General features: G+C 31.9%; 2 protein-coding genes and 1 pseudogene across 5 annotated transcripts; 2 read left to right on the top strand and 1 right to left on the bottom strand.

Annotated features, from left to right (window-relative positions):
- The first annotated feature begins 113 nt into the window (after positions 1-113).
- Positions 114-1,742, top strand: LOC145091355 (telomerase reverse transcriptase-like). 3 transcript variants are annotated; one of them, XR_013702138.1, is made up of 3 exons: positions 114-365; positions 727-810; positions 971-1,742. XR_013702138.1 is itself a non-coding variant. In XM_079029055.1 (3 exons), exons 1-3 carry the CDS (start codon positions 155-157, stop codon positions 1,055-1,057), a joined length of 474 nt encoding a protein of 157 aa, XP_078885181.1. In that variant the 5' UTR covers positions 114-154; the 3' UTR covers positions 1,058-1,742. The 3 variants fall into 3 exon arrangements, 1 of the variants encoding a protein (XP_078885181.1); XM_079029055.1 differs by having other exon boundaries at positions 114-457; XR_013702137.1 differs by lacking the exon at positions 971-1,742 and having other exon boundaries at positions 727-963.
- Positions 1,743-4,682: 2,940 nt separating this feature from the next.
- On the bottom strand, positions 4,683-7,775 carry LOC145094977 (uncharacterized). The gene is made up of 5 exons (XM_079032928.1): positions 7,755-7,775; positions 7,461-7,658; positions 7,256-7,379; positions 6,353-6,946; positions 4,683-6,283 (listed from the first exon to the last, which is right to left on the bottom strand). Exons 1-5 carry the CDS (start codon positions 7,773-7,775, stop codon positions 4,683-4,685), a joined length of 2,538 nt encoding a protein of 845 aa, XP_078889054.1.
- A 1,166-nt stretch (positions 7,776-8,941) lies between these two features.
- LOC145094976 (telomerase reverse transcriptase-like) lies at positions 8,942-13,145 on the top strand (annotated as a pseudogene). Its single transcript, XR_013703674.1, has 9 exons — positions 8,942-9,377; positions 9,656-9,739; positions 9,900-9,965; positions 10,118-10,515; positions 10,564-10,682; positions 10,770-10,902; positions 11,006-12,059; positions 12,125-12,636; positions 12,723-13,145. The product of XR_013703674.1 is annotated as a telomerase reverse transcriptase-like (transcript).
- The last annotated feature ends 1,914 nt before the right edge of the window (positions 13,146-15,059 follow it).

Here is a 15,059-nt window from a genome sequence, read left to right as displayed (position 1 = left end):
GTTTGATAAATACGAGGACCAAATTTGCATTTTTCAAATAGATAGACGTAACATTTTTCTTATATTCTGCGATATTTCAGTCACTATTCAAAACATCAATCACTATTTGTTCGTCGATTTATATTTCTGTCACTCCCCCCTCAGATGGAATCAGATGACGAAGAAGGCGAGAATACCCGAAGGGCTACGGAAATTGTTCAGCAATCGTGCGCGTACTTTCGCGGAAACCATACTATCCTTGATCCCTCCACCATCGTCGGCGACGGTTCAACTCCGGTGCACGGGTAGTCAGCCTTGTCTCCACTGCTGTAGCCACGGTGACCGTATGTCGTTTCTGCTCAGAGAAGACGATCCATCCGACTACTGTGAGCTTCTCAATCAATGTTTTGTGGTCGTCTCGGACATTGCGACATCTCCTCCTTATTTCCATCATCATTCTCGTTGGTCTCAACTAGAGGTCTCTCTCTCTCACACACACACACGCAGCAAGTATACTTTTGAATCAATTTTGACTTTATATGAAAATGAAAAATAGAGGAAAACTCGAGATTATTGTTGATTTATGAAATGAAATATGTATTCGATTACTTGAAAAAGAAAACTCAGTGTTGTACATGAAGTGGTCACTACTCCATCTACTTGAATCAACGAATTCCATTACCATTGAATGCTATAATCTTCTTCTAACTCATAGTCTCATATAATCGCATTGATGGCTATGTGTAGATTGTTACAAGGACCATTGAAATGATGTTATGTGAGAAAACATCCACATCCACAGAGAATATGATATGGGCAGGTTATAACAATGTAAGCTACTTTTTTTTGTGGTTAGCTGAACTTGTAAGCTGTACCCTTTTGTTGTCTTCATGACCTTTACTTTCTTTTTCTCTTCCAACAAAAATGCTACTTCTGTATCCACAACAAAACCTATATATTTATTAGTGCCAATCACTTGATATATTGACAGCTTAATCGTTCAAGCATCATTGTAGAAGCTCTTACATCAGCTTCATGGTGTCCGCTTTCAAAGAGGGTAATCCGTATTTCAAGATAGAAGAATCTTTGTGAAACAAGTAAACAGGAAATCAATTAAAGCATACGTTGAAAAGATGAAATTGAAGTATTTTAATTAGGGATTGTGTTGTTGTAATGTGGTTATTAGGGTTATTAATTTGTTCAAATCGGATAAGGAACAATATCGGGTCGAAATGGGTCATGTTTTCGACTTTGAAAAATCATGGGAATTGTTGCGAGCGGATCCAAAATGGAATAAAACGCCTACATCGTCGGAGGTTCAATCCAAAAGGTCTTGCAATTCTAGCTCGGTCGTCGTGTCGGACGTACAGACTAACATTGACCTAATCGCCGATGATGATGAGATCCCGGATGATATCCAAGAGATATCCCCACCACGACGCTCGCCCGGACGCGACAAAGTGAGACGCGCTGCAAGGCATGCGGAGGAGGTGGAGACGAGAGCAAAAGATGCGGCGGAAATGAGAGCCAAATTCGACGAGCACAATTTATTAATAAAAGAAAAAAATGAGTTGAAACGTCGTCATTTGGAGTTTCTGGAAAGGCAGGCACGTGAGAAGCAGGAACACAAAGAGAGGGAACTAATGACACATCAATTGTCAATTCTTCGGACAAGCGAGGAGGGTTTAGCGCCTGCTGATCTAGCGGTGCTACAAGCGATAAATGAACAAATTAGGAAAAAAAATATTTAGTTTAATTAGGATTGGTGTGGTTTTAGTAGTAATTTGAATGGTATTTTAGTTATTAATTTAGATTTAAAATTATGTTTTTTAATTGTAATCGGAATTTTAGATTTTAAATATTATGTCTTTTTTTGTTTTTAAAATTATATGTTTTATAAAAAATATATTAGTTATTAAAAAAACACAAAAAGAAAAAAAAAGAAAGCAAAAAAAAGTAAAAAAAACGAAATAGTAAAAAAATTACAAAAATAAAAATATTTATTTTCAAAAAGTTGGTGTTGCATCTTGTTGCTTATTTCTCCACTTGGTGTCATAAGACCATTTGCTTAGGTGTCATGTGAGGTGACACAACTTAGTGTTGCACATTGTTGCCCACACCCAATCATACATACTTATAAAGCTAGCATTTTTTCTTGAATCTCATGCATTTGAAACCCCCATTCATTTTTCCTTTCACCACATTCATTTGAAACTTCCATGACTTTTCAATTTCTTTCTAATAATGATTATAAATTGGTTAATAAGGTTAAATAAATATAAAACCTAAAGTTTAATCATATATATATATATATATATATATATATATATATATATATTAAATTTCAATATTAAAAGAATATATTTTTCTTCTACTTATAAAATTATGTTTTTAACTTTTAACATATTATACTTAATTTATTAGGTCTAATATGTTGTTATATATAAACCATTATCATTTTAAAGCTACAACTTTTGAACAATTTATATAAAATACTTAAATTATTAATTTAAATATAACCTTACAGGATCAACTTAAATATAAATTTTAGTTCAACTTAAACAATCTATAGAATATTTTGTAGAAAGTTAAAAATGATAAATTTTAGTGTATTTCTAATAATGATTATAAGTTGGTCAATAAGGTTAAATAAGTATCAAACCCTAAGTGTAATCATAAATAAACTAAATTTCAATATTAAAATAATATTTTTACTTCTACTTATAAAGTTATGTCTTTAACTTTTAATATATTATACTAAATTTATTAGATTTAATATGTTGTTGTATGTAAACCATTATCAGTTTAAAACTACAACTTTTGAACAGTTTGGACAAAATACTTAATTTGTTAATTTAAATATAACATTACAGGGTTAACTTCAATATAAATTTCAGTTTCACTTAAAAAAACCAAAGAATATTTTGTTAATTGTTAAAAGTGATAAATTATAGTGATAAATGCAAAAACTAAATTGTAATATAAATTTAACTAAAATATTTTCTAAATATATTTTTATAATCATTAAAAGTTTTTAAATAAGTAACTTAAAATAACTTACAATAACAATAGTTAAAAATAACTCTATATAATGATTATATTGTTATCTTTAAAATAAAATAAAAAAATTTGTTTGATGTTTTAAATAATTACAATGATAAAAATTTAAATGTTAAGCAAATAAATTTTAAAAAATCAATTAAGAATAACAACAACTATAAATAACATTAAACCATATATTATATTTAATTTTATTCATGAGTAACCCGTGGGTAGAGGTAGTTCAAAATATTGAGATTATGCAGTTTTAATAGATGTATATATTATCATATAATTCAAAATAATCAATATATTATATCAACTTAGTATACAAATTATTATATCAAATTCAACAACAACAATATTGTTATATTAAAAAATATATATATATTTGTAAAGATTTCAGCTATATAGATGTTTATGCGCAACACACAGACATTTGCCTAGTGCTCTAATAAAAGAATATGTTGATTCTCCTTTTGCCATGTGTCACCTTATTAGACATCATAATTAATGTCATGCCACATGTCAATCTATTGATTATGCATTTCAAATTTAAAAATTTAAATTTTCCACTTTAATTAAATTAAATTAAATAACATTAGAATAACATTTAAAATAAAATTAATACAGATTATAAGGTCACGTATTTATCTAAATCACCGATTATAATTTTATATAACTAAAAAAATATAATTGATTAATAATTTTAAGTTTTTACTGTGAAAGTTTAATTAATTTTATAACCGTAGTACTCACGGATTATAAACTAGTATAATATAAATTAAAAAGGGTAAAAATGTAATTTTAGTTTTTAATATGAGTTAATGAACTTAAACTGATAGTTGATAGTTTTGAATAGAGGGATCAAAATGAAAATAAAAACCAAAACTAAAACCAAAATCCAATAAGGACTATCGATTTAAAATTGAAAATTTGAGGACTTAAAACCCAATAGTTTGATAAATACGAGGACCAGATTTGCATTTTTCAAGTAGATAGACGTAACGTTTTCTTTATGGGTAATTCTAACCGCACGAATTAAATTCCAAATGCACGAATTTTTGATTGACTTGATGTACATCACCGGAAGTTTTGACAGTTTTTAATATATTAAACTATATCAATGTTTACTTTACAATTTTCATTAAATGCCCTTATATTTATAGTTGATTTTCATATCATACCTTATACTTTTTGAAACTTTAGCTTTTATATATATATATATATATATATATATATATATATATATATATATATATATATAGGTAAGAGTTATATGGAAAATGAATACAAGAAAGATAGTAGAGAGATTTGATTGTATTTTATTAAAACTATATTGTTTTTAATGGATCTATACCTAATATTAGGTACATAACAGCCACATATTCCTTAAGCCTTATAATTAATGAAATTAAAGGCATTTAATAATTAATGAAAGTTACTAATTTATGTTTATTTTTTATTTATTTTATTATTTAATGGTTTTAGTCTTGAACATCTCTCTCTCTCTCTCTCTCTCTCTCTCTCTCTATATATATATATATATATATATATATATATATATATATATTAGAAACATCAGAATCGCACATATATAACAATTTTGTTTTAATTTATACAGATCTTAATAATTATAAACAACAAAACATAAATTTATTTTACTAATTATCAGATATTATAACTGTAGAATTGTTACAATTATTGTGTGTTGCAAATGGAGAAATGTAGGAATTCAGGCGAGCAGCATAAACAGTTTCCCATCCAGCAGACCGTGATGATCTGTTGTGACGCCAAAGTGGTAAAATAGTAGGCATTGGATATCCTCCATGTAAATCAACCTTCACATAATGATCACCTCTAACAAGAGCAATAACAACAACTCTATGAGTTGAGATGTCTTGGGGACCAAGCCATAGTGGAAAACATGTTGACGGACTATCTTTGCTTAGAAAAATAACTATTACATTATACTTGTTAGCAATGAGAAAGCTAGTGGCCGGCATAATCAACCAATGATCTGTTGGTGCGAAATGTGATCCATTGAAATTCAATGAGTGGTGTATGGTGTTTAAATCGTAATCAAAAATCTGTGCGTACTCAGCTGGGTGTGCTAACAACTCATTCTGTAAATCTAAGCGGATTTGACGCCAATTATCTTCACTATAACCGAGACACGCAGCTATTGCACGAAATCCACAATTTCCATCTCCCCTCACGTTTTGTATGTTTGTGACATATGGATGAAATTCATACGGAATTTCATTCATAAGTGGATCTGAATTATACATTACTTGTTCTTGGTTGAAGTACGAGCTATGCATCGATTGTTCCTGATTAAAAGTTGAGTTGAACATTGGAGGTTCTCGGAACGAGTACGTACTGTGCCTATCCGGCTCCTGGTTTAGATCAAACAAATTAGACCGCATATAATCAGGCGTATAAGTAAAAATGCTACGTCGAGACGGATATTGAGTTGGTGGCGCTTGAGTCGGTTGATCTTGAGGTGGTGGATGTTGAGTTGGTGGGTCGTGGTTTAAATCGATATGGGTTTTCTTGAAAAGTTTCTTCTTTAAGGAGGGGCGCCCACGAGTATTTTTGTGAGTAGCAGGTTCAGAAACTGAAGTTGTTGACGGCGTGATTAAGTTTAGTAACTTCCTTGCTAAACTTAACTTAACAGGTCTTGATTGTTTTTCGTAATGAGCATTAAACATATTTACCTCAACTGCACAACCCAATTTATCATCTTCTAACGATTTGCATTCTAATAAATCAAGTTTCTTCCAAAACTTATCTACTGAATGAAGCGGTACACAATGACCTTTTTTAACAAATATAGCTTGTTCATGCGCACATGGCAGCCCATAACTTGTACGTACTTGACATCCACAATTTTCATAAACAAATCCAAATTCTTTGGACCGCTCATATTCTTTGAAAATGATATCAAGTGCATAAATTGAAACGAAACGACACAATGGTTTTAGATGTGGTATTTCGTAGTACCGATGTACAATGAAAATTTTGTTATGCGCAAGACTCACTTTTATACCTGTGTATTGTGACTCAACAACATCAGCAATACGCTTCAATGATTTGGCGATATCTGATCTTGATGTTTCGACATATCTTTTTAACTTGGCATGTTGACTTTCAGCTCTATTAGTTGTGTGATTGCCAAAGTTAAGAAACTTATCGGTCCATGCAGACACAAACTTTTCTTTGTGTGGTGTCAACCATGTTTTGTTTAGATAAGAAAATGCATCTGAAATACATAAAAAATTTCAGTTGATGTAATGATTTATAACATATTATAGTGTATATTTAAAAATACCTGGATAATTGTTCGTAGTTTTTTCAACTTGTGCCAAATTCTTGTTGTATGCTTCCTTTGTTTCAGAGTTAACCAACCTCGTCCATGACGTATAAAGAACATCCCAACATGATTTGCATTTCTTCATGATATTGTTATTTATATGCCATCTGCAAAGTAATCCTTTAGCATCTGGAAATATAATAGTGTATGCGTTCATGAGAGCCATTTCTCTATCAGTCACAGTAACACGCGGCAACATACATCCTTCCATTACCGATTTTAGACAGTCTAAAGCCCAAACATAGTTGGATTGTTTTTCTTCATGCATGTACACAAATGCAATGGAAAATGTCATATTTGTTGGAGTTACACCAACAATCTCCAATAGAGGCATCCCGTACTTGTTTGTTTTATATGTTGCATCCATTAACAAGACATGTGGAAATGCACGCCATATTTCTAATGATCTTGGATGAGCAAAGAATAAATCTTCTAACTTATTTGTCAAAACATTTGCACGACTATAATAAACATATCCATTTTGATCTAGAAATTCCATAACACCTTGCATTTGAGTTTTACCTTCTCTCTCCCTACGTCGAAGTTTTTCGTCTGCATTGTAGATAGTTTTGAGAGTAGATACATTTTTCGGATTTAGGTTTTTTAGTGCAGATAATATATCTTTTGGTTTGACATTTTTTTTCAACAAATCTTCCACTATTCGACATTCATATTCAGTTAGTCGTCGTGGATAAGGATGACCTTCTAAATATAATGACGGCTCATGGTTATGAAATTCACATATCATTTTTATCTTCCAAGAATTATCTACTGACGAATATTTACCCTGTAGGCTAAATGGACAATTAATTTTTTTTGTCCCTGTTTTTTTTTTGGAGATTTGTGTACTTTTGTATGTACCTCCACGGTCACATTGAAATACAACATTAAAGTTACGTTTAGAATTTTTTATGACGATGACATAACCTAAAGTATTTGCCATATTTTGCACCCAATCCATCAATTCTTGACGAGAATTGAACACCTGACAATTATATTATTATCAGTAGCAGACAAATCCACTTGATGCTTACATTACAGTAACAACATACTAATGAATTTATACCTTATTTGTTTTGAAGGGTGACGTGTCATCAAAGAAATAACGACTTTCGTTCAAACTTTCATTTTCATATGTTTCATTTGTGTCCATTGGATGAATATCCGTTTCGAATGGTGATGTGTCGTCGAAAAAATAGTTACTTTCATTGAAGCTATTATTTTCATCTATTTCATTTGTCTCCATTGGATGAATATCATCTCTCTAAACATAACAAAGAGAAAAAAATATATAATAATAATAACAATAATAATAATAATAATAATAATAATAATAATAATAAAGGTTAAGTACAAATACCTCATAATATGTGTCACCCATCCATTCTTTCCAACTTGTCATTTAATAAAATCTATATTTTTAACAAATATCATATATTTGCTTTTAAGGAAAGTTACTTTCAGCAAGTCGCTTTCAGTGTACCATATAAGAAATATGAATCCTCAATATATAGAAAGAAATTGTAACCAAATTTTCATTTTTATCCCTTCTATTTTTGTTAATGTTTCATAGTTTATATTTCTTATTTAACAAATTAATTTTTTTCTATTAATATTTAATAATATTCATTATTACTTTTTTTATAAATGTATTCATGAGATCATTTTAATTAAACAACTTTTATGAATAATTAATATGTTTCTACTTGTTAGTTTTCAAAATTAATAAAGTTTTAAGGGTTTAAGATTTAAATTGATAAAATCTAGGGTCTTTTCTAAAACTACAATGTAAACCGAAGGTATAAAATTGTAATATTATATTTTATCGATAAAATAATTCGGCACACATATTTATCGATAAAATAATTCGGCACGCAATTCAATGCAACAAATACACGAAAAATTCGTGTATATAGGAGGACCCTGAGTTTTTAATATATTTTATATATATATATATATATATATATATTAAAATAAAAAATGATGATAAAGTATGATCATCCCCATCGAGGGTTTTATAATTAATAGGTTAAAAAGTGGTATTATAACATTGAATGGAATAAAAATGCATTATAGCTAGAATGTAATGAATGAGAAGTTCAATCCCCATTGAATCATGTATAACCAATAGTAAAAAATAATATATTTAAAATTAAAATTAATAATATAATAAAATATAATATAATTAATTAGGAAAACGTTAGAGTTATAAAACATAAATAAAAAAAAAATTATTGACTAATATATATTAAATGGTTTATAAAAACAAAAGAAAAAAAGTTTTCTAATATGATATATTTATACGGTGATGGTTGATAGAAAACAAATAGGAAAGAGTTATAAATTAAAATAAAACTTTTTTTTAACCATATAACAAAAAATAATAAAGTTTAAAGTAAATACTATAAAACATTAAGAGTGTATTGTAACTTGCATCTAAGCTAGAGGAGGTAAAATCAAAAAATATAAAAACAATTGAAATTGCCAAAATAACAAATGTGATGGGATTGATTGTAATCATTGATTATTCACGAATTTATTCGTGCGAATAGGAGCACCCCTTTATATTCTGCAATATTTCAGTCACTATTCAAAACATCAATCACTATTTGTTCGTCGATTTATATTTCAGTCACTCCCACCTCAGTAGTCTCTATGGTGCTTTAGAGGTTGGAATCAGATGACGAAGAAGCCGAGAATACCCGAAGGGCTACGGAAATTGTTCAAAAATCGTGCGCGTACTCTCGCGGAAACCATACTATCGTTGATCCCTCCACCATCGTCGGCGACGGTTCAACTCCGGTGCACGGGTAGTCAGCCTTGTCTCCACTGCTGTAGCCACGGTGACCGTATGTCGTTTCTGCTCAGAGAAGACGATCCATCCGACTACTGTAAGCTCCTCAATCAATGTTTTGTGGTCGCGTCGGACATTGCGTCATCTCCTCCTTATTCCCATCATCATTCTCGTTGGTCTCAACTAGAGGTCTCTCTCTCTCTCTCTCACACACACACACGCAGCAAACTTTTGAAGAAAAGAGGTTCAATTTTGACTTTATACGAAAATGAAAAATAGAGGAAAACTCGAGATTATTGTCGATTTATGAAATGAAATATGTATTCGATTACTTGAAAAAGAAAACTCAGAGTTGTACATGAAGTGGTCACTACTCCATCTACTTGAATCAACGAATTCCATTACCATTGAATGCAATCTTCTTCTAACTCATAGTCTCATATAATCGCATTGATGGCTATGTGTAGATTGTTACAAGGACCATTGAAATGATGTTATGTGAGAAAACATCCACATCCACAGAGAATATGATATGGGCAGGTTATAACAATGTAAGCTACTTTTTTTTGTGGTTAGCTGAACTTGTAAGCTGTACCCTTTTGTTGTCTTCATGACCTTTACTTTCTTTTTCTCTTCCAACAAAAATGCTACTTCTGTATCCACAACAAAACCTATATATTTATTAGTGCCAATCACTTGATATATTGACAGCTTAATCGTTCAAGCATCATTGTAGAAGCTCTTACATCAGCTTCATGGTGTCTGCTTTTAAAGAGGGTAATCCGTATTTCAAGATAGAAGAATCTTTGTGAAACAAGTAAACAGGAAATCAATTAAAGCATACGTTGAAAAGATGAAATTGAAATATTTTAATTAGGGATTGTGTTGTTGTAATGTGGTTATTAGGGTTATAAAATCTCCATACACAGGTAGGAGATGGGCTAATGGTGTATCTACTGAAGAATTTTTCAATATTCATTCAAGTGGATCAAAACAAGCACCATCAGGTAGCAGGAACTCCCATTAATGACATGTGCTGGAAACTCTTGAAATATACATCCAATTCCATAAGTTGTATCACTTGTTATGGATGCAATGTGAAGGCTTCTGTAACCCAATGTGGACTTCACATGAAACACTGCTCCAACTGCAACACCACTTCTACTTCTAATGAGGATTCCATAGTACTTTCTGAAAATGGAGCTGGGAGGAAGCGAGCAAGAGCACATGCATGGTTACACAGACATAAACGAAGGAAGTTGTTATCCCAAAATCACAAGATGTGTGATCATGCAAACCCTACTTCACCTCACAAGGTAATTAATTAGTTTTCAAGTGTATATGATATGGTAGATGTGTTGTTCACAAGGTAAGTCCCATGCTCTTGCTGTTATATTTGGCAAACACTTGAGAAAGTTCCCAGACGTGTTGAGATTAGTAAGCAATCCGTGTTGTATAAACTGGAGCGCACATCATCCATTCTTCCAGGAAAGCGTATCCTGTTTATATTATTCAATATTATTTTTTATATTTATGAGGATTAATGAAGTTTTGATTGATGACCTTAATTATGAATGTTAGACATTATAAATTCTTTAAAGCCAAATGTTGCTGGTGGAAATGCTCTCTTCAAAGAAATATTTGGATCAAGTGATGATCAGTTAACCTTATGCTCACACAGCAAAGACATTTGTGGAATTGGAACAACATGCTTGTGAGTGTCATGATCACATAATTCACATTTAATATATACATATATATTTTTTTTAAATACATTTAATTTAATTTTTTCACTCCCTTTGTTAATCTTGCTACAGATATCATTCCCTCCATAAGCATCTCAAGCTTCTTATTGGAAGAGCCAAACGCTGCCCACGTTCAAAGATATTGAAAAAACATATACTGGATAAAAAAGATTTATATTGCTCAAAAGGGCAAGTGGTGTCATTTATATGGGCAGCTTCTAGAAGCATTGTTCCGGAAGAGCTACTAGGAAATTTGAGACCCCTCAGAAAGAACATTTCCAAGTTTATCAAATTAAGGTTATACGAGAAGTTTTCCTTACATGAATGTATGCATAAACTCAAAATATCAGATTTCTCCTTCCTATCAAATAAACACTCTCTTTGTGACTTCAAGTTTGGGGAAATCAGAGGAATAGTTTTGGAAAGATGGATGTATTGGTTCTTCACACACCTGATAGTGCCATTAATTCAAGCCAACTTTTATGTCACTGAGAGTGAACATGGAAAACCGGATGTTTTCTATTATGAGAAATCAGTTTGGGAGAATCTTATGAAAAGTTCAGTGTCAATCTTGAAAGACAAGTGCTACACTTTATTAGATGTGAATGATGTCAAAAAGATTATAAGTAAGAGAAGATTTGGTTTCTCAAGGGTAAGATTTCGTCCAAAACAAAATGGGATGATGAGACCATTAGCCAATCTTAAATCATCATCAACACTTCCCAACACCAATAGGACCTGGACAGCTGTAAATGTTGTTCTTAGAGATCTGCATGCTGCCCTAAAAGACCTTCAACTTGAAAAAGCAGAAAAGTTAGGTTCATCAGTTTTCAGCTACAATGATGTCCACAGAAAGCTGCGTGATTTCTTGACAGGTGTCAAGAGTGGATTGGGTGGTGGTGTATATATGGTTGTTGCTGATGTCCAGAAAGCTTATGATTCCATTGATCAGGATAAACTTGTTGATGTGATGAAAGATGTTATCACTGATGATCATCTTTTACATCATACACAAACGATCAGCATTTCATCAAAGAGAAAACTTCAAATCTCTCTATACATCAATTCATCTACACAATTCCGGTCTTACCCTTCATCTCACACCCACAGCATTCTTGTTGATACGGTATATATCTGTTTTTATTTATAATATGTGAATTGGAAATTATTGTATGATATTTTTGATTTTAGGGAAGAAAAAGAAAAGCAAGGAAAGACGAATTGCTTTTTAATCTGCAACAGCATGTGAAGTACAATGTGTTAAAAATAGACAAAAACTTTTACCTCCAAAATTGTGGTATACCTCAAGGAAGTATTTTGTCTGCATTGTTGTGTTCATTCTATTATGGGCACATGGAAAATAGTAAAATTGTTCCGTTTTAAGATAAGGTTGGTATGTCGGATGGAGGGCATTATTGTCAGAAATTGTTGATGAGGTTTATTGATGATTTTCTTTTCATCTCAACATCAAAGAAACATGTTGTTGCGTTCTTGTCAAGGTTAGGAAGAGGATTCATGGAGTATAATTGTGAAATGAACAAAGAGAAATTTGGTGTAAGCTTTGATTGTGACATGATTATGGAAGAATCAAACTCAAAATCAAATAGGGTTTGCTTTGATGAAGATGGTAATAAAAAGTTTCTCAAGTGGAGTGGTTTGTTAATTAACTGCAATACTCTCGAAGTTCAAGCAGACTACACCAGGTTTTTTATTTAATTTATTTTTTACTTCAAATCATCTTATGCTATGTTTTTTTATCTTAATAGTTTTTATGATGGGTTTTGATAAGGTACTTGGATGGGGATATAAGTTCCAAGTCTTACAGTGAGTTGGAAAGGGAGTCCAGTTGTTAATTTGAGGGAAAAATTATACAACTATTTGCAACCAAAATGTCATGCCATTTTCTATGATTCAAAGATAAATTCAGAAGGTGTTGTGAGATTAAATATCTATCAAGCGTTTCTGATATGCGGGATGAAGTTCCATGCTTATGTCTCTCATGTATCTCACATGTGTAAGCTTGATGCGGGATCCTATATGAACATCATCCGCAACTCTGATACCAGTTTTGGTGTGTGGTGTGTGTACGGAATATTTATAACAAAGAAGGGATTAAATATAAAAATTATAAAAAGAAGACTCTAGTATCAATAAATGTAATGTTGTAATGTAGTGGGTGTTATACTTACATAGATAGAAACTATTCAAGCCAGCCTGTGTCCTTCTTTGGTCTGTGTGGTTGCTTTCCCTGTTGGCATCGTGCCTGCAGTACTGTTAATCATCGTCGACCTGACACTCTATCACTTATAAGTTTCATGACACTAATTTGCATAAACACTCAAAAATAACAAAACAAAGATTTATTGATAAAAGAGTTCCCAAAAAGGGAAAACTCTTACAATATTTTACATTTTTTCCGTTCTAAGGGAGGAATTACTCACTAGACATTGAACTGAAAATTTACTAGATAGAGAGTGTTTTTTCATGCACTCGTTATTGTGATGCCCCTAAACAAAACATAACTCTCAATTTATAGATACATTGAGAGGGTCTGATCCCCTCCTATTATGCCAGACATGACGTTTTTATCCACTAAAGATTACATTATTGTGGACAACTGGAAAGCTTTTAATAATGAAGAAAGACATTATTATTTTGAGTGGCGGGGGCCATTTAACACGTGAAGCATCTTTCTTTAAGATGATGAGGATTTGTCATCTTCAGAGGAGGGCCCTTCCTTTGTCTCCGAATCTTTGCTTTCGCAAAAGTGACAAAGATGTTCTTTGAAAAATTGTTTTGCATCTCGGCAGAAGTGTTGGCATGTAGCATTGGATACTTCCATGCTATTGTTCATGAATTTTTCGCCAAACTTGGAGGCTTGACGAAGATCTTCTTGGCTGGTGTTGTAACTCCAGCTTGTAATTATACAATGCGAGTCGGTATAATTAATCTTCTTTTTTGAACCAGAGATAATCTCAATGATTTTGTCTGAGATTCTTCTTAAACCATTGATGTGATTGGGATGAAGAATTTCTGTGAAAGGTAGATCTTTATCTTCCATTAGTTGAGATTGCTCAATTTCTCTATTGGCTTTAGAAAGACCAATTTCCAGAAAGTGATATGGAGAAAGAGTTGATTCTTGAATCCATTCTAGGAGTGAAGAGATGCATCTGATGTAGATCGGATTATCTTTTGCTTTAAGTACTTTCTTTCGAAAGTTCTTAATGGATTCTACTATGCTGCCTGGGAAGAATTTGAGTTCTTGAAGGTTGCAACTTGGGTAGATATTGTCGATTAGTCCAACTTGAAAGGCTTGGTAGACTAATTTTGCATCTGCTCCTTCGAGGAAGTTGAAAAAACTTTTTGTCTGGAAGATGTCCGATCACCGTGTCTTGATCGAGGTCGTTGATGAAGGTTTTGGTGACGACAACATGCATGTATGGCATTTCCAGTGGAGCTTCGTTTATCATGTTTTGCCTTGTTTGGTTGATGCGGGTGAATGTGTTTTGGACCATGGCGAGTGCTTCCTACATTGTGTGAAGTTGGTTTTGCAGTTTCTCCATGATGGTCTCCATCTTCTATGTTTCGTGTTTGGTAGAAGGGTGATCTATCTGGGGTGGTATTTTATAGGGGAGGATTATGGTTGTTGGACTACATTTATTGGAAGTAATTAATTCATGTTCTGATTTGTTATAGATGTAGGGTGGCGGCTACCATTTTTTTCTTTTATTAAATGGATGTGATTGTTTGGCACCGGTATGGTATTAAATTTGTGATATCTGGGGAGATCTTTGACTGCACAGGATATTCTTGTTTTGGAAAACGGGAAAATATGGTATTTGGAATTACTATATATGCTTTCTTCAAGAAGGTTTTTATTATGTTTATGTTTTTCAATATAGAATCATTCCGAGTAAGTTATTCATGTATATAGATTCATGCAATTTTTGTCTGTTCTGATATGATATTAAATTTGCATATGTCATTGTATCCATAGTATTAGATATTGTCGGGTGCATGTTTGGAAGCCTATTATATATTTAAATAAGTATATATGGTTATTTGTTTTGTGAAATTCAGGTAGAGTGCAAGCATGCAAATGGTGTTTGTTTATTATTGCTTATAT

The sequence above is a fragment of the Lactuca serriola genome, chromosome 3 (genome assembly GCF_051521515.1).
Source record: "Lactuca serriola cultivar US96UC23 chromosome 3, Lser_US96UC23_V15, whole genome shotgun sequence".
Taxonomy (NCBI): Eukaryota; Viridiplantae; Streptophyta; class Magnoliopsida; order Asterales; family Asteraceae; genus Lactuca; species Lactuca serriola.
Note: the sequence above shows the minus strand (reverse complement) of the source record. Positions and strands in the feature narration are given on the sequence as shown.